The 21863-nt window shown below is 43.2% G+C and overlaps 1 protein-coding gene across 1 annotated transcript; it reads left to right on the top strand.

The window, feature by feature from the left end:
* Positions 1–661: 661 nt before the first annotated feature.
* On the top strand, positions 662–4680 carry LOC119410667 (extracellular calcium-sensing receptor-like). Its single transcript, XM_037677552.1, has 8 exons — positions 662–783; positions 1250–1544; positions 1654–1943; positions 2266–2561; positions 2888–3093; positions 3254–3475; positions 3577–3700; positions 3782–4680. The coding sequence occupies exons 1-8, from the start codon at positions 677–679 to the stop codon at positions 4678–4680; spliced, it is 2439 nt and encodes an 812-aa protein (XP_037533480.1). The 5' UTR covers positions 662–676.
* Positions 4681–21863: the final 17183 nt, after the last annotated feature.

The raw sequence follows: 21863 nt of genomic DNA, 5'->3' as shown, positions 1-21863 counted from the left end.
ATGAATGCTAAACGGTACACTAAAAGATCTAAGATATACATTGACAATGTAATGAACTGCAATGTAATTTTCAAGTCCACATAAATTCACATCAATATAAACTAAATCAAATACAAAAGCGAATTAAACTTCTTTGAATCAGTCCATTTCAAAACAAATTCAAACCACCTCATTTTAGATCTGAAACATTGTTTATACAATAATTCATAATTATATTTAATTATTAAAAATACATAGACAGATGTATTTGTTGCTCTTGTCTGTAATACTGGTCAAACTGAATTGTTGTGAAACCAATTCAAAAAGATAGACAGACATGTAGTGGAAAGTATATCTACAAAGACCCAGTAAATGATGAATTCAAGAATTACCTGTGGGTGTTGTGTTTCTGATTAATTGTATTTGACGTATCATAGAGGAGGTTCACAAACTATAAAAAACACACTCAAACACAAATACCGACTCTTGAGAAATGAAGATCAAATTTGGTTTTGCTGGCCAGAGATTAGCTGTGACACTGTTTAACGTGATCACTGTTTTTCTATTGGGTGGTTCTCTAGATGGTCTGAAACAAACAATGGAGCCTGTAGAGGTTCTGACAGGTGCTGGTGTAAGTGCAGCGAGTTCATTGATGAAATGTACACTACAGAGTACCCCTCGCTTACCTGCATTTCTAATGGATGGTGATTTTCTTATTGGAGGTGTTTTTTCTTTACATTACAAATTGAATACAGTGATTTATAATTATATCACCAAGCCTGAACCTTGGAAATGCACAGGAAGGTTAGTAAGACAGAGAATGTCTGAAATGTTTCAAAATTAAAAAAATCAGACTTGAAGACTTTTAAAAATATGTTTCAATTATTTTTTATTATTTGTATTTATTTATTTAATTAATATGTTAATTTAATTTAATCAGACATTAGGATAAAGATTTAAGAAAAAAATGCATTTAGTTTTAATTTAAATAAACATAATTTTGTCTCCTAAAATGACAAATATTAAAAGGCTTGGCTGAGATTTTTATGTGCATTTTGTAAATTTGATGGATCAATGTTTAAGAAAATTATAGATTTAATAATTTATTTTAGTTTTTGATTGCAGCATCAATTTGTTGTTAAAACTGAAACAACTCTTTCTGTGTTTTTTGTTCACTGGCTCATTACTTTTTATGTTTTTTATATTTTATTTTTTTTAATTATTATTTATTTTGATTTTAATGTCAAAACTCCTTAATAATTCAATGCAGTCTAATAGCCCGAGAACTACGTTTTACTCGCACAATGATGTTTGCTATCGAAGAGATAAACAACAGCACAGAGCTGCTGCCAGGCATCAAACTTGGATATCAGATCTATGACTCATGCGCTTCAGTTCCCATGGTTGTGCATTTGGCATTTAGGCTATCAAACGGCCAGGATCCAGTGTTTTACAATGGGAGTAATTGTTCCCAATCTGGACTGATGTTGGCAATTGTTGGAGACTCTACATCCTCATCATCAATTAGCATATCCCGCATCATTGGGCTTTTTGACATTCCTCTGGTAAGTTGCCTGCATTTAAAAAAAAAAAAAAAAAAGATAATATGAACCCAATAATTTTACTGGTTAAAAGATGGGTGTATATATATTTTTTCAATACTCTTGCATATAGGTGAGTCACTTTGCCACCTGTGCCTGCATGTCAGATAAACAGCAGTACCCAACTTTCTTCAGAACAATTCCCAGTGATCAGTTTCAAGCTGATGCTCTGGTCAAGCTGGTGAAACACTTTGGCTGGACTTGGATAGGTGCTGTCCGCTCAGACTCAGAATATGGAAATTATGGCATGGGGTCTTTTCTTGATGCAGCACAGAAAGAGGGGATCTGCGTGGAGTACTCTGAAGCTTTTGTTTGGAGCGACCCTCCGAGCAAGATTCAAAGATTGGCTGATGTTATTCGCAGGTTTCTAATTCACTTCATATTTTTTTAAACCATTTACTACTTTTAATTGTTCCTTTGTACTAAGGTGTATTGATTTGACAAAAGCAAAAAAAAAAAAAAGTGTAGTAACAAAAATGATAATCAACAATTTCATTGTATTGATTTTTTTCCCCTTATTTAATATGCTTATTTGCATCAAAATGTCACAATTTATATCAAATATTACCACCATGTTTTAATTAATGATACATATTTTTCTTTTCTAAGTTATACTAAATAATATAAATTATACAAAAATCTATCATTAGTTTATATAAATCACATATTTTCATTGTCTCTCCAGATCAACAGCAATGGTTGTTGTGACATTTATAGCATCTGCAGATGTGAGGGTCCTGTTAGAGGAGCTGGCTCGTGAGCCTCCACCACTTCGTCAGTGGATAGGAAGTGAGGGCTGGATCACTGACCCTTACTTGATGAGATTCAGTTTATGTGCAGGGGCCATTGGAGTGGCCATTCAGCAATCCGTCATCCCAGGGCTGAGAAACTTTCTGCTTGATCTCTCTCCCACTGACGTAGCTGCCTCCTCTGTGCTTACAGAGTTCTGGGAGGATGCATTCAACTGCAGCCTGACAAAAAGTGAGAAGATTTTTACAATGTTTTTAATTCTTTAAAAGTCCATCAGGATATGTGTTGCTGTTTTTTGTTCCTTCAATTATTTAGCCGTTGTGTAATTTTACAGCCTTACATTTCACTTTATTAACAACAAAAACCGAACACTGTTGATATTTGCTTAATCTCTTAACTATTTTATGCCTTATTTTGGGTATGTACAAAGTGATACATAGGTCACGTATTTAACGTCAATTGCAAGTTCAGTAACATAATTATCTACAGCCCTTTATGGGCCATTTTAAGGAGGGTTGCCTTTGACAAAAAATTGCGTCTGTCTCTAAATGTTTTAGATGCTGATCCAAAGAAAAAAGTGTGTGATGGAAGGGAAGATATTAAAACACTCAAAAGCCCATACACTGACATATCCCAGTTAAGAATTACTAACATGGTGTATAAGGCTGTTTATGCAATAGCTCATGCCATTCACAATGCTGTGTGTCAGGAAACAAATTCTACAATTCAGTGTTTTAAAAACATCAAATTAAAGTCAAAAAAGGTCAGTTCATATTCAAGGTGATTGAATTTAGTTGGTCATTGATCTTGTAACCTGATTTAATTATTAAGTTTACATGTCATATAATAATTATTGTTATTATTATTATTTATTATTTATTATTATTATTATTATTATTATTATTTTCATTTATGTCTTTAAGGTTTTATCTGAACTGAAAAAAGTAAAATTTTCCAAAAATGGTTATCCTGTATCATTTGATGCTAATGGGGATCCTGTAGCATTTTATGAGCTAGTCAACTGGCAGAAAAGTGAGAGTGGAGTTATTGAGCTTGTTACAGTTGGATACTATGATGCATCACTGCCAAAAGGTCAGGAGTTTCAGATCAACCGGAACATAACCTGGATGCATGGTGGCTCACAAGTAAAGATCATATTAACTTGCAAAAATGTTCAGAACAACAGATACATTTACTTTGCTAAACCATCTTTTTTTTTTTTTTTTTTTTTGCTTGTGTGTGACAGGTACCTGTGTCAGTGTGTACTCAAAAATGTGCTGCAGGAACTCATAAAGTGTTACAAAAAGGAAAACCCATCTGCTGCTATGATTGTATACCATGTCCTGAAGGAGAGATCAGTAATACAACAGGTAACATTAAAAGTTTGTTTTATGCATATTGACATCAATAAATAATTAAGTGCTAACAATCATTTCTAATTCATTTTTTAGATTTGTCTGACTGCTTGTCGTGTCCCAATGAATTCTGGCCTAATGCAGAAAGAGATTCATGTTTCCTTAAACCTGTAGAGTTTCTGTCCTTTGATGAAGTTCTGGCAACCATCCTGGCTGGATTATCTATTTTTGGAGCCTGTCTGGCCATCATAACAGCAGTTATTTTCTTTCGACACAGAACAACTCCAATTGTCAGAGCCAACAACTCTGAGCTGAGCTTCCTGCTGCTCTTCTCTCTGACTCTGTGTTTTTTATGTTCATTAACTTTCATTGGAGCTCCCTCTGAGTGGTCCTGCATGCTGCGGCACACAGCTTTTGGGATCACCTTTGTTCTCTGTATCTCCTGTGTTCTTGGAAAAACTGTAGTGGTTTTAATGGCCTTCAAAGCTACACTTCCAGGTAGTAATGCAATGAAATGGTTTGGGCTTCCACAACAGAGAATGACTGTTCTGTTTCTTACATTCATTCAAATTATAATATGTATTGTTTGGTTGATACTCAGCCCTCCATTCCCAGTGAAAAATCTGACTACATACAAGGAGAAGATCATCCTGGAATGTGCATTAGGCTCTGCTGTTGGCTTCTGGGCTGTGCTCGGATACATTGGCCTGCTGGCTGTTTTTTGCTTTGTGTTAGCTGTTCTAGCTCGAAAACTACCTGATAATTTTAATGAAGCCAAGCTGATAACCTTCAGCATGCTGATCTTCTGTGCAGTGTGGATCACCTTCATCCCAGCATATGTCAGCTCTCCTGGAAAGTTTACTGTGGCTGTGGAGATATTTGCCATTCTGGCCTCCAGTTTTGGACTGATACTGTGTATATTTGCTCCAAAGTGTTTCATCATAATGTGTCAACCAGAAAAGAACTCTAAGAAATATTTGATGAACAAAAAATAGTTGTAAATTGTTAGAAGTTAGGAAACCATTTTCAAGATGAACACGGCCTTTTCAGGACTCTCTTGTAAATGAGTCATTGTGGTTCAATGGGATTAACCAATTTAAATAAAGGTTGAATGAAAAAGAAGGCACAATGACTTCAACAAAGATTTCACGTTTTAATTTCTCTCACTATATACAGGTCCTTCTCAAAAAATTAGCATATTGTGATAAAGGTAATTATTTTCCATAATGTAATGATAAAAATGAAACTTTTATATATTTCAGATTCATTGCACACCAACTGAAATATTTCAGGTCTTTAATTGTTTTAATATTGATGATTATGGCATACAGCTCATGAAAACCCAAAATGCCTGTCCCAAAAAAATTAGCATATCATGAAAAGGTTCTCTAAACTAGCTATTAACCTAACCATCTGAATCAACGACGTAACTCTAAACACCTGCAAAAGATTCCTGAGGCTTTTAAAAACTCCCAGCCTTGTTCATTACTCAAAACCGCAATCATGGTTAAGACTGCCGACCTGACTGCTGTCCAGAAGGCTATCATTGACACCCTCAAGCAAGAGGGTAAGAAACAGAAAGAAATTGCTGAACGAATAGACTGTTCCCAGAGTGCTGTATCAAGGCACCTCAGTGGGAAGTCTGTGGGAAGGGAAAAGTGTGGCAGAAAACGCTGCACAACGAGAAGGGGTGACCGGACCCTGAGGAGGATTGTGGAGAAGGGCCGATTCCAGACCTTGGGGGACCTGCGGAAGCAGTGGACTGAGTCTGGAGTAGAAACATCCAGAGCCACCGTGCACAGGCGTGTGCAGGAAATGGGCTAAAGGTGCCGCATTCCCCAGGTCAAGCCACTTTTGAACAAGACACTGCGTCAGAAGCATCTCGCCTGGGACTGCTGCTGAGTGGTCCAAAGTTATGTTCTCTGATTACAGTAAATTTTGCATTTCCTATGGAAATCAAGGTCCCAGAGTCTGGAGGAAGAGAGGAGACACAGAATTCACATTGCTTGAGGTCCAGTGTCAAGTTTCCACAGTCACTGGGGTGCCATGTCAGCTGCTGGTGTTGGTCCACTGTGTTTTATCAAGGGCAGGGTCAATGCAGCTAGCTATCAGGAGATTTTGGAGCACTTCATGCTTCCATCTGCTGAAAAGCTTTATGGAGATGAAGATTTCATTTTTCAGCACGACCTGGCACCTGCTCACAGTGCCAAAACCACTGGTAAATGGTTTACTGATCATGGTATTACTGTGCTCATATGGCCTGCCAACTCTCCTGACCTGAACCCCATAGAGAACCTGTGGGATATTGTGAAGAGAAAGTTGAGAGGCGCAAGACCCAACACTCTGGATGAGCTTAAGGCCGCCATCCAAGCATCCTGGGCCTCCATAACACCTCAGCAGTGCCACAGGCTGATTGCCTCCATGCCACGCCGCATTGAAGCAGTCATTCATGCAAAAGGATTCCCGACCAAGTATTGAGTGCATAACTGAACATGATTATTTGAAGGTTGGCGTTTTTTGTATTAAAAACACTTGTCTTTCATTGGTGGGATGAAATATGCTAATTTTTTGGGACAGGCATTTTGGGTTTTCATGAGTTGTATGCCATAATCATCAGTATTAAAACAATTAAAGACCTGAAATATTTCAGTTGGTGTGCAATGAATCTGAAATATATGAAAGTTTCATTTTTATCATTACATTATGGAAAATAATGACCTTTATCACAATATGCTAATTTTTTGAGAAGGACCTGTATACATTTTTTTCATCCATGCCATTCATTTATCCATCATCTCTCCTGTGTGTTCTGGGTCCTCCTCCCAGCTTAATAAACATCCTTTAGGCGACATCCAGAGGGCATCCTTACTAGATGCTTGAATAACTGTTACTGTCTTTGTTGTGGAGGAGCAACAGCTCTATTTTGAGTCATCCATCCATCCATTTTCTTCCGCTTATGCGGGGTCGGGTCGTGGGGGTAGCAGCCTAAGTAAGGAGGCCCAGACGTCCCTCTCCCCAGCCACTTGGTCCAGCTCCTCTGGGGGAATCCTGAGGCGTTCCCAGGCCAGCTGAGAAACATAGTCCCTCCAGCATGTCCTGGGTCTTCCTCTGGACTTCCTCCCGGTGGGACGTGTCTGGAATACCTCACCAGGGAGGCGTCCTAAACAGATGCCCGAGCGACCTAAACTGGCTACTCTCGACGTGGAGAAGCAGCAGTTCTACTCTGAGTCTCTCCCGTATGATCGAGCTTCTCACCCTATCTCTAAGGAGAGCCTAGACACCCTGCCGAGAAAACTCATTTCGGCCACTTGTATCCGAGATCTCGTTCTTTTGGTCACAAACCAAAGCTCATGACCATAGATGAGGGTGGGAACGTAGATCGATCGGTAAATTGAGAGCTTCGCCTTTTGACTCAGCTCTCTCTTCACCACAACAGACCTGTACAGCGCCCGTTTCACTGCAGACGCTGCACCTATCCACCTATAGATCTCATCTCATCCTCAATGACTTTTTTAAAGATGAGGAGTTGGATTTTCTGTTCGTCACAGAATCTTGGATTTCTGATGGTGAGTCCAGCGCCCTAGTGGAACTACTTCCTCCGGACTGTGTATGTTGCAATGCCCCGCGGCCATCAGGTCGGCGCGGGGGGGGGGGGGATTATTAACAGTTTTTAAAGCAAACTTTGCGTGTAAACAGTTGTCCATCCCGGTGTCCCGCGCCAGCTTCGAGCTGAGCGCCTTTGAACTTGGACACTCTCCTCCGGTCCTGTGTGCGCTCATCTACCGCCCACCTCGTTCTAAGGACTTCATAAATGAATTCTCTGACTTTTTGGCTGATATCACTCAGAGATACACTCACTTTTTGCTTATTGGTGACTTTAATTTGCATGTGTGTTGTCAGGAGAAGCCCTTAGTGAAGGACTTTCTGGATTTATTGGACTCTTTTGGCTTAGCTCAGCAGGTGAGCGGCCCCACCCAGGAACATGGTCACACGCTGGACCTCGTTTTAACACGTGATGTCTCTGTTTCTAATTTGAAAATCGGTGACAATGTTTTTTCAGATCACATGCCTGTATTGTTTGACTTCACCCCCCCTTGTCATACTGCTAAGACGTGCGTTCCTGCACGTACGCGTTCCATTAACCATTTCACTGCTGCTCGTTTTAATGAAGGTTTTAATTCTGAGAGGATCGAACAGCTCTCGGTGTCTCTTACCACTGAGGAGCTAACCTCTCAGTTCAACTCTGCCTGTTTAGATGTTCTGGACCGTGTTGCTCCCCTTAAGACCAGAAAAACGAAACTTAGATCAGAGCCTTGGCTGAATGACATCACGCGAGCCGTTAGGCGGCAGTGTCGCAAAGCTGAACGAAAGTGGAGGAAGGACAGGCTCCAGGTGTCTTTTCAAATGTTAAGGGAGAGTTGGCGTCACTATCAGAAAACCGTTAAAGCTGCCAAATGTAAATTCTTTTCTGATTTAATTGTCTCCAACTCCCACAACCCCCGAGTTCTTTTCTCCACCCTGAACTCAGTCCTACACCTCAGTGAGCCTTCACCTCTGGAAGCCTCAACTGAGCTGTGTGAGAACATCCTCCATTTCTTTTTAGAAAAAGTGGCAAACACCCGGGCACTCATTTCTCCACCAGCTCATGATCTGTCCATCCCATCTCAGTGCGTGGCTGTGTTTGACCACTTTGAGCCCATCTCTCTGTCCTCTCTGGAGCAGGTAATGTGCAGCATGAAGCCATCTGGTTCCCCCTTTGATGTGGTCCCCCCTCGACTGCTAAAGGAAGTTTTTCCTACCCTGGGTCCTTTTATCCTCACTATTCTGAATAGCAGTTTATCCTCAGGTGTGGTGCCAAAGACTTTTAAACATGCTGCTGTCCAGCCCCTCCTGAAAAAACCTAACCTTGACCCCTCAGTCATGTCCAACTTCCGGCCTGTCTCCAGACTCCCATTCACCTCTAAACTACTGGAAAAAATTGTGGAGTCTCAGTTGAAACAGTTTTTGGGGGATCACGCTATCCTTGAGTTATTCCAATCTGGCTTCAAATCTCTCCATAGCACTGAAACTGCTCTACTGAAGGTTTTTAATGACATTTTCATATCCACAGACGCAGGTGATTCTGTGCTGCTTGTCCTATTGGACCTTACATCTGCTTTTGACACCATCGACCACAATATCTTCATTTCTAGACTGGAGCAGTGGGTGGGCATCACAGGGTCAGCCCTTAAATGGTTTGGGTCCTACCTCTCTGACAGAACCTTCTGTGTCAATATCAAAGATTTCAGTTCGGCATCGACCGCACTCCAGTGGGGGGTACCGCAGGGGTCCATCCTCGGTCCCCTTCTCTTTTCTTTATACCTGCTGCCACTAGGTGCTATCTTCCGCAAACACGACATACCCTTTCATTTCTATGCCGATGATTGCCAAATTTACTTCCCCCTGAGGCACAGAGGCACACGCTCTATTCAGCCTCTTCTTGACTGCCTGGCTGACATCCGGGACTGGATGGCTTTAAACTTCTTAAGCTTCAATGAGAAGAAGTCTGAAGTCATGCTGTTCCATCCCAGTGGCTCACTCATGAACTATGACATTGACCTATTCTCTCTAGCCCCGCTAGAGAAACAAAAGGTGACTAATCTGGGGGTGATAATGGACCCGTCCTTAAAACTCAACAGTCACGTAAACATGATGGTCAAATCCTGTTTTTTTCAGCTGAGACGGCTGTCTAAGCTGAAGCCTATACTCAACAAAAAGAACCTCGAGACAGTGATCCACGCCTTCATAACATCTAGGCTTGATTACTGCAATTCACTTCTGTTTGGAATCAGTCAGTCCTCCATTGCTCGTCTACAACTGGTCCAAAATGCTGCAGCCCGATTTTTAACTGGTACAGGCTATAGAGAGCACATCACGCCAGTTTTGGCCTCCCTGCACTGGCTACCCATTCACCTTCGGATCCATTTCAAAATTCTCATGTATGTTTTTAAATCACTGAACAGTTCCGCCCCATCCTATCTCACTGATCTTCTGCAGCCATATGTCCCACCGCGCTCTCTGAGGTCAGCAGACCAGATGCTTCTCTCAGTCCCAGAAACCCGTCGTAAGCTCAGAGGTGACAGGGCTTTCTCTGTTGCAGGTCCACGACTGTGGAATGAGTTGCCACTGAGTGTCCGGCAGGCTCCCACACTCTCAGTCTTTAAGTCTCGCTTGAAGACCCACTTCTATTCGCTTGCCTTTAACACGGTGTGATTTGTTTTGGTCCGGTCTGTTCTCTACTCTGTTGGCCATTTTAGTTAGCTCCTGCTGCTATTTGTATCTGTATTTCTATTTTATGTTTTCCTGTCTGCTGTGCATGTTTGTGTTCTTTTGTACAGCACTTTGGTTGGCCTTGTTGCTGTTTTAAGTGCTATATAAATAAATTGGTATGGTATGGTATGTTCCATTTTTCCCTCATTTGTGAACAAGACCTCAAGATACTTGAACGCCTCCACTTGGGGCAGGACCTCCTCCCCAACCCAGAGAGGGCACTCTACCATTTTCCAGCTCAAGACCATGGCCTCGGATTTGGAGGAACGGATCCGAATCCCGGCCACGTCGCACTTGGCTATAAACCGCTCCAGCAAAAGCTGTAGATCACGATCTGATGAAGCCAATAGGACCATATCATCTGCAAAAAGCAGAGACGCAATCCTAAGGCCACCAAAACGGATCCCCTCAACACCTTGGCTGTGCCTAGAAATTCCGTCCATAAAAGTTATGAACAGAATCGGTGACAAAATGCAACCTTGGCAGAGTCCAACTCTCACCAGGAACAAGCCCGACTTACTGCCGGCAATGCAGACAAGGCTCTGACACCGGTCATACGGGCGCCTAACAGCCCATATCAAAGGGCCCGGTACTCCATACTCCCAGAGTACCCCCCACAGGGTTCCCCGGGGGACGCGGTCGAATGCCTTCTCCAAGTCCACAAAGCACATGTAGACTGGTTGGGCAAACTCCCACGCACCCTCCAGGACCCTGTTGAGAGTGTAGAGCTGGTCCAGTGTTCCACAACCAGGACGAAAACCGCACTGTTCCTCCTGAATCTGAGGTTCGACTATCCGACGGACCCTCCTCTCCAGAACCCCCGAATAGACCTTACCAGGGAGGCTTAAGAGCGTGATCCCCCTGTAGTTTGAACACACTCTACTGTCCCCCTTTTTGAATAGGGGGATCACCACTCCAGTCTGCCAATCCAGGGGAACTTCCCCTTATGTCCACGCAATATTGCAGAGTCACGTAAGCCAACACAACCCTACAACATCCAGAGCCTTAAGGAACTCTGGGCGAATCTCATCCACCTCTGTGGCCTGCCACCGAGGAGCTTTTTAACCACCTCGGTGACCTCAGCACAAGAGATGACCCAGGGTCCCCAGGCTCCGCTTACTCAGTGGAAGACATGCCGGTGGGATTGAGGAGGTCTTCAAAGTGTTCTTCCCACCGACCCACAACATCCCGAATTGAGGTCAACAGCACACCACTCCCACTATAAACAGTGTTGGTGGCGTACCGCTTTCCCACCCTGAGACGCCGGATGGTGGACCAGAATTGCCTCAAAGCCGTGTGGAAGTCATTCTCCATGGCCTCTCCAAACTCCTCCCATGCCCGAGTTTTTGCCTCATTGAATACCCGAGCCACATGTCGCTTGGACTGCCGGTACCCATCAGCTGCTTCCAGGGTCCCACAGGCCAAAAAGGCCCGATATGACTCCTTCTTGAGCCTGACATCATCCCTCACCAACGGTGTCCACCAATGGGTTTGAGGGTTGCCGCCGCAACAGGCACTGACAACCTTGCGGTCGCCACTCCAGTAAGCCGCCTCAACAATAGAGGCACGGAACATGGCCCACTCTGACTCAATGTCCCCCACCTCCCCCAGAACATGTTCAAAGTTTTCCCTGAGGTGGGAGTTAAAACTCCATCTCACAGGAGACTGCCAGATGTTCCCAGCAAACCCTCACAACACGTTTGGGTCTGCCAGGTCTGACCGACATCCTCCCCCATCATTGAAGCCAACTCATCACCAGGTAGTGATCAGTGGACAGCTCTGCCCCTCTCTTCACCTGAGTGTCCAAGACATGTGACCACAGATCAGATGAGATGACGACAAAGTCGATCATTGAACTGCAGCCTAGTGTGTCCTGGTGCCAAGAGCACATATGGACACCCTTATGCTTGAACATGGTATTCGTTATTAACAATCCATGGTGAGCACAGAAGTCCAACAACAGAACACCACACGGGTTCAGATCAGGAGGGGCATTCCTCCAAACCACACCCTGCAGGTCTCACTGTCATTGCCCACGTGAGCAATGAAGTCCCCCAGCAGAACAAGGAAGTCCCCAGGAGGTGCACTTTCCTGTACCCCCACCAAGGACTCCAAAAAGGGTGGATAATCTGAACTGCCGTTTGGTGCATAAGCACAAACAACAGTCAGAACCCCCCCCCCCACACGTAGGCCGAGGAAGGCCACCCTCTCATTCAACGGGGTGAACCCCAACACACAGGCACCAAGATGGGGGGGGTAATAAGTATGCCCACTCCTGCTCGGCGCCTCTCACCAGGGGCAACTCCAGAGTGGAAGACGGTTGAGCTGGGCTGCCACCACGGTAAGATGGCAGCCCAGGGAGGGGTATTTTGGGTCTCTTTAGGATAATCTGATTATCTCACAATATCTTTAAGGAAGAATTTATCTACCTTCTGGACAAAACTCTTTTTAACCATTTGTATCAGCAATTTCATTCTTTCGGTCACTACCTAGAGGTTGTGATTATAGCTGATGGTAGGAATATAGACCAAACAATAAACAGAAGCACAGAGTATGCAACACTGCAAAAGCTGCACCAATCCATCTGCTGATAGCACACTAATCCTCCATCAATTATATACAAAACCATGAGATACTCAAACTCCTCCATTAAGGTATCTCCTCACTCCAAACCCAGGGAGAGCAATTCAACCTTTTCAGATGGAGGACCATAGACTCAGATTTGGAAGTTATGATCCTCATCCAAGCCACTTCACACTTGGATGTGAACCACTATAATGAGAAATGGAGATCACTTTTGATGACCAGACCACATAATCTGCAAATAGAGAAGGAAGCTTGAGGCCACCATACAAGACTCCCTCTGTCCCCAGGCTGCACTGACAAATTCTGTCTATTGAAAGTTTTGAACACAATCAGTAACAATGTGAAGCCTTGGTGGAGTCCAACACCCACCCGGAAGAGGTTCAACTTACTAATGTAAGTTGGTAACGCAAACTAAATTCTTGCATTGCTTGTTTAGTGGCTGAATAGCCCATATTAAAAGACCCACAGCTTTTTTTTTTCTTCTTCTATTTTTATGTAGACATTTAGAGTTCTGGGCAAGGGTTGGGGAGGTGAACGGGCACTGCCTACTCTCTGGGGAGGGGGTGGGTCTGTGCCAGGCACCGCCTCACAACCCCCCCCCCCCCCAATTTAAACGCGCTATATAACAACATGCATACAACACCTTATTTGAGTGGGAGGAGGGAGGAGTTGAGTCTTCCTGTTTTCCTTAAACCCTCGTTCTCCATTTGACATTTGGGGTCAGGGGCAAGGAGGGGGGGTAGGCTGCCTGGTTGGGGTCTGGTGGGTGTTGTGCCTTGGGGGGTGATTGGGGGTGGGGCCGGTGCTCCGGTTCTCCCTGGGTTGTTTGGATCTTTGATCACGGTTCCTGGTTGCAATGGCCAGCCCTTTGGCTGGGGAGTCTGCCAGGTTCTGGCGGGGGGTCGGCTGTGGTTGTGCATGTGTGGTCGTAGGTGGTGCATGGCGGCAGTCGGGAGCATGGCTTCACTTTGACGGGGTGCTGGCTGGTTGGCCTGATGTGACATTTGCGGTGGGGGGTGCTGTGTGTGTGTGTGTGTGGGGGGGGGGGGTGCATGGGTGGCATGCTGGGGCCTCTCCGGGCCTGTGGTGTGGGGCTGTAGGGAAGCAATGGTGCACTGGGTCAGCCTTCCTTGGCTGTTGTTCCCAGATGCTCTGGCCCCCGGCCTGGGGCTGGCTTGCGGTCATTGTCGGGTGGCTGGGGCACATGGATGGCCCGACAGAGGTTCTGTCGGGAAGTCTCTGTGTGCCTGTTTATGTCTCAGGTTGGGTTTTAGGTAGTCCCCTCTCTTGGATCAATCCCCCCCCCCCCCCCCCCCCCCTGTGTTTGGTCCCCCCCCCCGGCGCGGCCCCCCCCCCCCCCCCCTGCCGCCGGTGCATTGGCGGCCCTCAGAAGCTCGGGCTGGGTGGTGGGGTGTGTGCGGGCCTGCCCTGGTGGCTGCCTGCTGGGGCCTGGGTGCCCTGGCTCTGTCGGGCCTCTGTTGGGGGGTGGTATGACCTCAGGACTCGGGGCTTGGTGTCCATGGCCAGATCCACTCTGGAGGGGCGGATTGCCGGCAAGGCCTGTGGACTAGTCGCTGCAGCCTCCTGGGGTTTCTGCATTGTGGTTGCTGGGGATCGCCCTGGGCTTCCCTTTGCTTCTCTCTCTGGGGGGTGCGGGTGTCCCTGTTGGGGGACTCCCGGAGTTCCGGGCTTGGGGGCCGTTGTGTGTCTGTGGTTCCGGTCTTCCCTGTGTTACCATCGTGTCCTGTGTGGATGGGTCTGTGGGTCCCCACATCCACTATTGAACATTTTTATGGAGAAACCTTATAGTGACAAGCATGCTCACACAGGTGTTTAGATTCAGGTGTGTATCAGATACACACTCAGTTGGGTTGTGGTGGCCACTAAATATATCTTGTATTACCATGTACTGTATAAAATACTTTCTAATCATGTTATAAGTATCATTATATATGATTTTTGTTGTTGTAGTTTCTCGGTTTCGTCTTGTTTTTTTTTTTTCCCGCAGGTCTAGAGGCAGACTTCAATTATGTTGATTTGTGTTCTCTTTATCCCTATCTCTCTTCTCTATTCCTATCTCCTTCTTTACCTTTTAACCCATCTCTCACTTTTCTGCTTTATTATCTTCTTTGTTTTTCATCCCCATGTCCATTACATCTGAAACAAGCCCAAAGTAAATTCTAATAAAAATTAATTTATATATCAAGTGGAGCATTAAGGCCAGCCATAATGTTCTGCTTGTGAAAGTAAATCTGTTGGGCATCACTTTGACACTCAGACAATAATACTAAGTGTCACAATGCCGGACAGGACAAGGGACAAAACAACAAACAAACAAAAAAAAATTAATAAAAGACCCCCAGCTAATATTGATGGAACACCTTCCTTTTTTTTTTCCCTTGTCCTGTCTGGCATTTTTGGCTGTTTCACACTTCTCCAAGTGTCAGTAATCCTATTTTTGAGAGGACCCCTGGTTGATAAAGTGAAAACTTAATTGTGTTATTATTTTACAATAAAAACCAACGACCAAATACTATAGCATCAAAAGTGTGCACATATGTTAGCACTGTGTGAACACAGAGAATGGGAAAGAAAAAATCTATTGTTGCCTGAAAGAGTGTAACAAGAACACTTGTCACATAAAAGTTAAAAAGGATATTTGAGGCAGACATTCATAATTTATTTTGTCATCAAAATTAATATCATCCACACATCAAGAATGCCATTTGTCCGACTTACAATTAATATTTCAGATATGGCAAAAATAATTATCATTATATAACTTTTTCAGTTATGTTGTAGTGGGAATTTAGCCCCAGACAACATTCTCTTAAATGCTTGGAAAATCTGGATTGAGCGAAATAAGTTGATTGAGTTACAGAGACATACAACTAAAATTTAATCCAAAACTTGAGATATTTGCTATTCTAGCCTCTAGTTTTAGACTGATACTGTGTATATTTGTACCAAAGTGTTTAATCATATTTTAGCCAAGGAATAATTAATGAACAAAAAGTAATTCTAAAACATTGTGTTTTTAAATCAGTTTGCAATTTAACATGCAACAGTATACAGTATTTTCTCTGAAATGTTAGCATTTGTGACCAAAAATGCTGTAATACTGTTTTAATATATATATTTTTTAATTTCAGTATTTTGTTTTCATACATCTTCCTCACATTATTTATTTTTAATTTTATTATATTTCATTTTAATACTTGTTCACATATTTTTGTTAATCTTGTGTCCAATCAGTACACATAATTATTTAATTTCATCTCCAAACAGCTGTACATATTTCTGATGAAGTTTGTTTTTACCTTATCATTTCAACAACAACAAAAATTCATACATAGAAAATTCATGTGATGTTTAGTCATGGAAAACATTAAAGCCATAACTGTTTAGGTGTTCTTGATCAAACATATCATCCAATTTTATAGTTTTATACATTTTATTAATATTGTTAAAATTAAATGACTCTAAACAACATATCTTGTGATTTATTTTTTCAAAATAATAATTCAACATACTGATGAAAAGTAAAATCACATTACTTTTTTTTAGTATAATATGGGACACTTGTATCTTGAAAACTTTTCATTTAAACAAATCCTGTTTCATGTTCTGTGAGAGTTGCACATTGGGTGTAGACAGACATGGAGTAACTCGAGGTTAAAATGTGTTTATTTAACAAAATGCAAAAAAAAAAAAAACCCAAACTGATGTGGCAACAAAACTTACAAAAAAATTATAGAACTGGAAAACACAGTAGAACAGAACACGAGTAGCGGTGAAATGCACAATCCATGGACAGGGAGGAAACAAAATGACAAGGAACTTAAAGGTGCACTAACGAGAGACAAGCAAACACCTGGGGAAAGACAATGAGGATCAGGTGAGAGTGGGATGAGCAGGAGCTGACTGCATGAGGGGAAAACATACAGGGAAAGCTGAACAAAATTCACAAGAAGACAAAAACACTAAAACACTAGGATCCTGACCGTATTACCCCTTCAAGGGACTTTTCCTGATGTCCCACAACTGAAAAGTGTCTAACTCAGGTGGGTGGAGGGGGAAACTCAAAGGATAAAGAGCAAGAAACTAACAAAACCTCAGAAGCCCTAACTCGAGTGGGAGTGGATAAGCAATAAATAAATGTTTAAGTCTTTCGGATGAAAGACAAAATGTTTCTTCCAAGAAGAATCTGTCCAGGAGATAAAATTTGGTTACTTTTGTGATTTATTTAGTCAAAAGTCAAAAAGTCAAAGTCAACTTTATTGTCAAAACTGCAATATGTACAGGACATACACAGGATTGAAATGTCATTACTCTCAGACCCCTGGTGCAACAGAAACCATTAAACATTTAATAAACATTAGCATAAAATAAAATAATAAAAGTATGATACTATCCTAAATTGTAAGTATAGCAATATAAATATGAAAATTGTAAAAAGTATATATACAAGTATGAAGGTCCTGACATTGACATTTCAGGTAAAGTGACAATGCAAGATATGAAATGAATGTACACAGTATATGTATGAAGTCCTTGATATTGATATAAAAGGTAAAGTGACAACATAGTAAGGCTAGTAAAAAATATAAACAGTAGTATAAATATAAACAGTAGTGCAAATTGAATGAGCACAGGAATGTGTGTTGAGTTTACCTGGATGATTGAGCTTATTTACTTTACTTATTTATTTATTTATTTAAATTATTTTTGTATAATAATCTGGTGGCGGTAGAACCCAAAATGCAAGGAGGCCTCGGAGGACTCAGGTTAAAAAGTAAAATTTATTTAATGAAACTAAACAAAAAGGGCTGACATGGCAGCAACAACTTACATGGAACATGAGAGGACACTAAGGGAGACAAAACCAGGATGTGGCACAGAACAGAGAACAGGAACAAAGAGCCTTCATGATAAAATGCTCACATACCAAAGAACAGAAGACCCAGACACTGCTGAGACAGAGTGAAAACACCTGTGACAGGCAAGAGGTGTAAGAAGCAGGGAGTTGATTACATGAGGGAGCAATAACTGGGACAGACCACACGATGTAGCAACACACAAATGAACAGAGTCAACCACAAGGATCAGAAAAGGAAATAAAGACTAGAGAAAAAAAAAAGAAAACAGACAAAAGGACAGATTATGTCAGTATCCCCCCATAAAGGGACAGCTACTGACATCCCAAAGACCCACCACAAAAAACAGACTGGCTGGATGGAGGCGGAAACACCAGGATGGAAGGAACCAAGAAAAAAACACAAGAATCAAAATCAAAAACTGACTAGATCAGGACCTGAAAAAAAAAAAAAACACACACACAAACTTTTTTATAGAATGACCCTGAGCACCATCCAAAGCAAGGTGAGAGTTCAGGTGGATGGCTCAGAGACCATCCAGAGCAAGGCAAATAGTTCAGACAGATGGCCCGGAGACTGTACCAAGTGAAGCAAGAGTTCAGGTGGACGGCCCAGAGACTGTCCAGAGCGAGGCCAGAGTTCAGGTGGATGGCCCGGAGACCATCCAGAGTGAGGCCAGTGTTCAGGTGGGCAGCCAGGAGGCTATCCTTCACAGGACAGGAGTTCTGGTGGGTGGCCAGGGGACCGTTCATAACAGGGCAGGAGCAACGTCCTACCGGAGTCTAAAAAGTTAAATCTGGTCCTCTGGACATTCAAAAAAACAAAACAAAGCAAAACAACAAAAAAATGTAGAAACGTTTCATCTCTCATCCGAAGGACCAATCGTTAGCATGATTAACTCTGTCACTTACAATGTTTCCAAATAGCTGGCGTCTGAACTCATCCTTTAGTTGGCAGCTCAGAACACCACATACAGAACACCATGGACTTTGTGGATAAGGTGAGGGATGTCATCATGGAGACTGATGAAACAATGGTCTCTTTTGATGTCACATCACTCTTTACGTGCATTCCTGTTGATGATGCAGTAGAGGTGGTCAGTTTAAAATTAAAATCAGACACCACTCTGAGCAGCAGGACCACGCTTTCCACAGAACAACTGTGTCAACTCTTGAAACTGTACCTACAGTCAACCTACTTCACATATGGGGAGCAATATTATAGGCAGAAACATGGGTGTGCTATGGGGTCTCCAGTTTCTCCTATTGTTGCTAACCTGTACATGGAGGAGGTAGAAAAGAGAGCCTTGACATCCTTTTCAGGGACACCACAAAGTCATTGGTTCAGGTATGTTGACGACACCTGGGTTAAAATTAAATCTCAGGAAGTCCAACATTTTACTGACCACATCAACTCTGTAGATAAATACATCAAGTTCACACGAGAAGATGAAAAAAATGGCAAGTTGGCTTTCTTGGACTGTGAGATCTCAGTCTCTGATAGAGGACATTTGCAAACTGAGGTGTACCACAAACCCAACCACACAGACCAGTATTTGCAGTTTGACTCCCATCACCCTTTGGATCACAAGTTAGGAGTCATCAGGACTCTGTATCACAGAGCAGACAGCCTCCCCACTAGCTCAGGAGCCAGGCAGAAGGAGAAATCCCACACAAGACAGGCTCTAGAGCAATGTGGATATCCTAACTGGGCCTTCCTGAAAGCAGAGAAGAAACCCAAACAGGACTCCAGTCAGCCAACAGGTGAAAAGGAGGAACCCAGACCCAGACCAGTGGTCATTCCATATGTTGAGGGAGTATCAGAGAAACTGAGACATTTATTTTCTAAACATAACATCCCAGTGGCTTTTAAACCCCAAAATACATTACGGCAAAGACTGGTTCATCCCAAAGATCCAGTCCCCCGGCACAAACAGAGTAATGTTGTGTATGCTGTTCAGTGTCAGGAGGGCTGTGATCAGTCTTACATCGGGGAAACTAAACAGCCACTGGCCAAAAGGATGGCCCAGCACAGAAGATCAACATCATCAGGCCAGGACTCTGCGGTCTACACTCATCTCCAGGCCAGTGGTCACTCTTTCAGGGATGAAGATGTTCACATCCTGTACAGAGAGGAACGATGGTTTGAGAGAGGAGTAAAGGAGGCCATCTTTATGAAAAGAAATCGTCCATCGTTAAACAGGGGAGGAGGCCTACCTGTTCAATTGTCCCCCTCTTACAATGCTGTGATTGCTAGTATCACTCAGCCCTCTGTGAATAGTAAACAGCCATCAGTGTGCTAATGATCCATTGTTAGGCTGATGGACCTTCTTGAGCATGTGATAAGCTGGTTTTGGTTGTCAGCAGCAAAACTGGTTGATCCACTCCGAGAAGGTGCTATTTAAGAGACTGAGCTGAATACAGCACCTCAGACTAAGGAAGTCTCTCGGATGAGAGATGAAACGTTTCTACATTTTTTTGTTGTTTTGCTTTGTTTTGTTTTTTTGAATGTCCAGAGGACCAGATTTAACTTTTTTAGATTTTTCTACCTGGATTATTGAGCATGCATCAGGATGTCCTACCGGAGTCCCTTAAGATCTGTGACACTAGGAGTGTAGAGACCACAGGGGAGACTGTGGTTGTAGGCTAAGATGGGGCACCAAAGACAATAGAAGCTTTGATAGTCACCAATAAGGAACCAGTGGAGATGGATGCTGCAACAGAAAAAGAACCAGTGACAAAAGGAGCAGCTGCAGTGGCAGACGTTGATGGACTGGAGGTGGAGGGTGCAGTAGACAATGATGGACCAGAGACAGAGGCTACAGTATATAACAAGTCAGACGAGTGGTCTGCAGCTGGCGAGTCAGATGAGGTGTCTGCTGCTGAAGATGGGACCAGCAGATCTGATGCAGGCAGTGGAATAAGGGGATCTACAGTAGGTGAAGAGACCAGGGAATCTGAAGCAGGCAAATATACCAGGGGATCTGCAGCAGACAAAGAGACCATAGAGGCTGCATCTGGCATGGATATCATGGGGTCTGTAGCTGTCATGGAGACCAGGGGGATTGCAGTTTTCGTAGAGACCAGGGTGTCTGCAGCTGTCGTAGAAACTAGGGGGACTGCTGCTGTTGTAGAGAACTGGGGGACAGTAGCAGTTGTATGGACCAGGGAAACGGCAGCTATCATGGAGACCAGGGGGGCTGCAGCAGGCGAAGACTTCATGGAGACAGCTGCTGGTGTAGAGTTCTAGGAGGTTGCAGTTGATGTAGAGACCATGGAAGGTGCCATTGGTATAGAGATCATGAAAGCTGTAGATGGCATATAGACCTCAGGGACTACAACTGGCGTAGATGCTTCAGGAGGCATAGCCACTTCATGAGACATAGCTGCTTCAGGAGGTGTAGAACCTTCAGGAGGCATGGAACCTTTGGGAGGCATGGGACCCTTGGGAGGCATGGAGACCTCAGGAGGTGTGGAGACCATGGGAGGCATGGAGCCCTTCATAGGCATGGAGCCCTCTTGAGGTGTGGACCACTCTAGAGGCATGGAGGCCTATGGAGGTGTAAAGTCCACAAGGCCCTAACAAGGCACAGGACCCTCATAAGGTGCGGGGCCCTCACAAGGTGTGGGACTCTCTGAAGACAAGGGACTCTGAAGATGTGGAACTCTCAGAAGACTTGGGACTCTCAGAAGACTTGGGACTCTCTGAAGACTTGGGAGCTTATGAAGACTTGGGAGCCTCTAAAGATGTGGAACTCTCTGACGATGTGAGACCCTCTGAAGACTTGGGACCCTCTGGAGGCTTGGGACCCACAGGAGGCTCAAAGATGCAGGAAGTTGGTGAGGCATCATGGCCGACCCCCACTGAGACACTGGAAGATGAGACAAGAGAGAACACAAAGAAAAAGAAAAAAGGACAGACTAGGTTATATTGATTTTTACCTTACCCCTTAATCTCATCTGTAGTATTATTTTAGTTCTTTAACCTGTTACCATCCATCTGCAATCATCATATCTGTTCGTTTTACAATAATTACCCTTCCTAGTACTCTTTCCCCTGGTTTTGATCAGATTTTTTAACAGCTTGACAGCTTTTTTTTCTTGAACCAGATGTTTTGAGCTAAATGATATTACAAGTTTGCTCTAGTTTCTTCTGACTAAATGTATCGCATTACCATGATGGAGTGCATTTAAGTTTAATTAGATATTGCTATTAAAAACACACACACACACAGATATCTATCTATCTATCTATCTATCTATCTATCTATCTATCTATCTATCTATCTATCTATCTATCTATCTATCTATCTATCTATCTATCTATCTATCTATCTATCTATCTATCTATCTATCTATCTATCTATCTATCTATCTATCTATCTATCTATCTATCTATCTATCTAT

The sequence above is a fragment of the Nematolebias whitei genome, chromosome 6, assembly GCF_014905685.2.
Source record: "Nematolebias whitei isolate Nwh7 chromosome 6, NemWhi1, whole genome shotgun sequence".
Classification (NCBI taxonomy): Eukaryota; Metazoa; Chordata; class Actinopteri; order Cyprinodontiformes; family Rivulidae; genus Nematolebias; species Nematolebias whitei.
The sequence above is the reverse complement of the archived record's forward strand: the minus strand, read 5'-3'. Positions and strand labels throughout refer to the sequence as shown.

Bases quoted from the DNA above. Each gene is read 5' to 3' on its own strand.
- LOC119410667 (XM_037677552.1), top strand. From the start codon at position 677: ATGGATGGTGATTTTCTTATTGGAGGTGTTTTTTCTTTACATTACAAA. The intron at 1,545-1,653 runs GTAAGTTGCCTG...TCTTGCATATAG, and splicing joins GGCTTTTTGACATTCCTCTG to GTGAGTCACTTTGCCACCTG. The intron at 3,094-3,253 runs GTCAGTTCATAT...TATGTCTTTAAG, and splicing joins TCAAATTAAAGTCAAAAAAG to GTTTTATCTGAACTGAAAAA.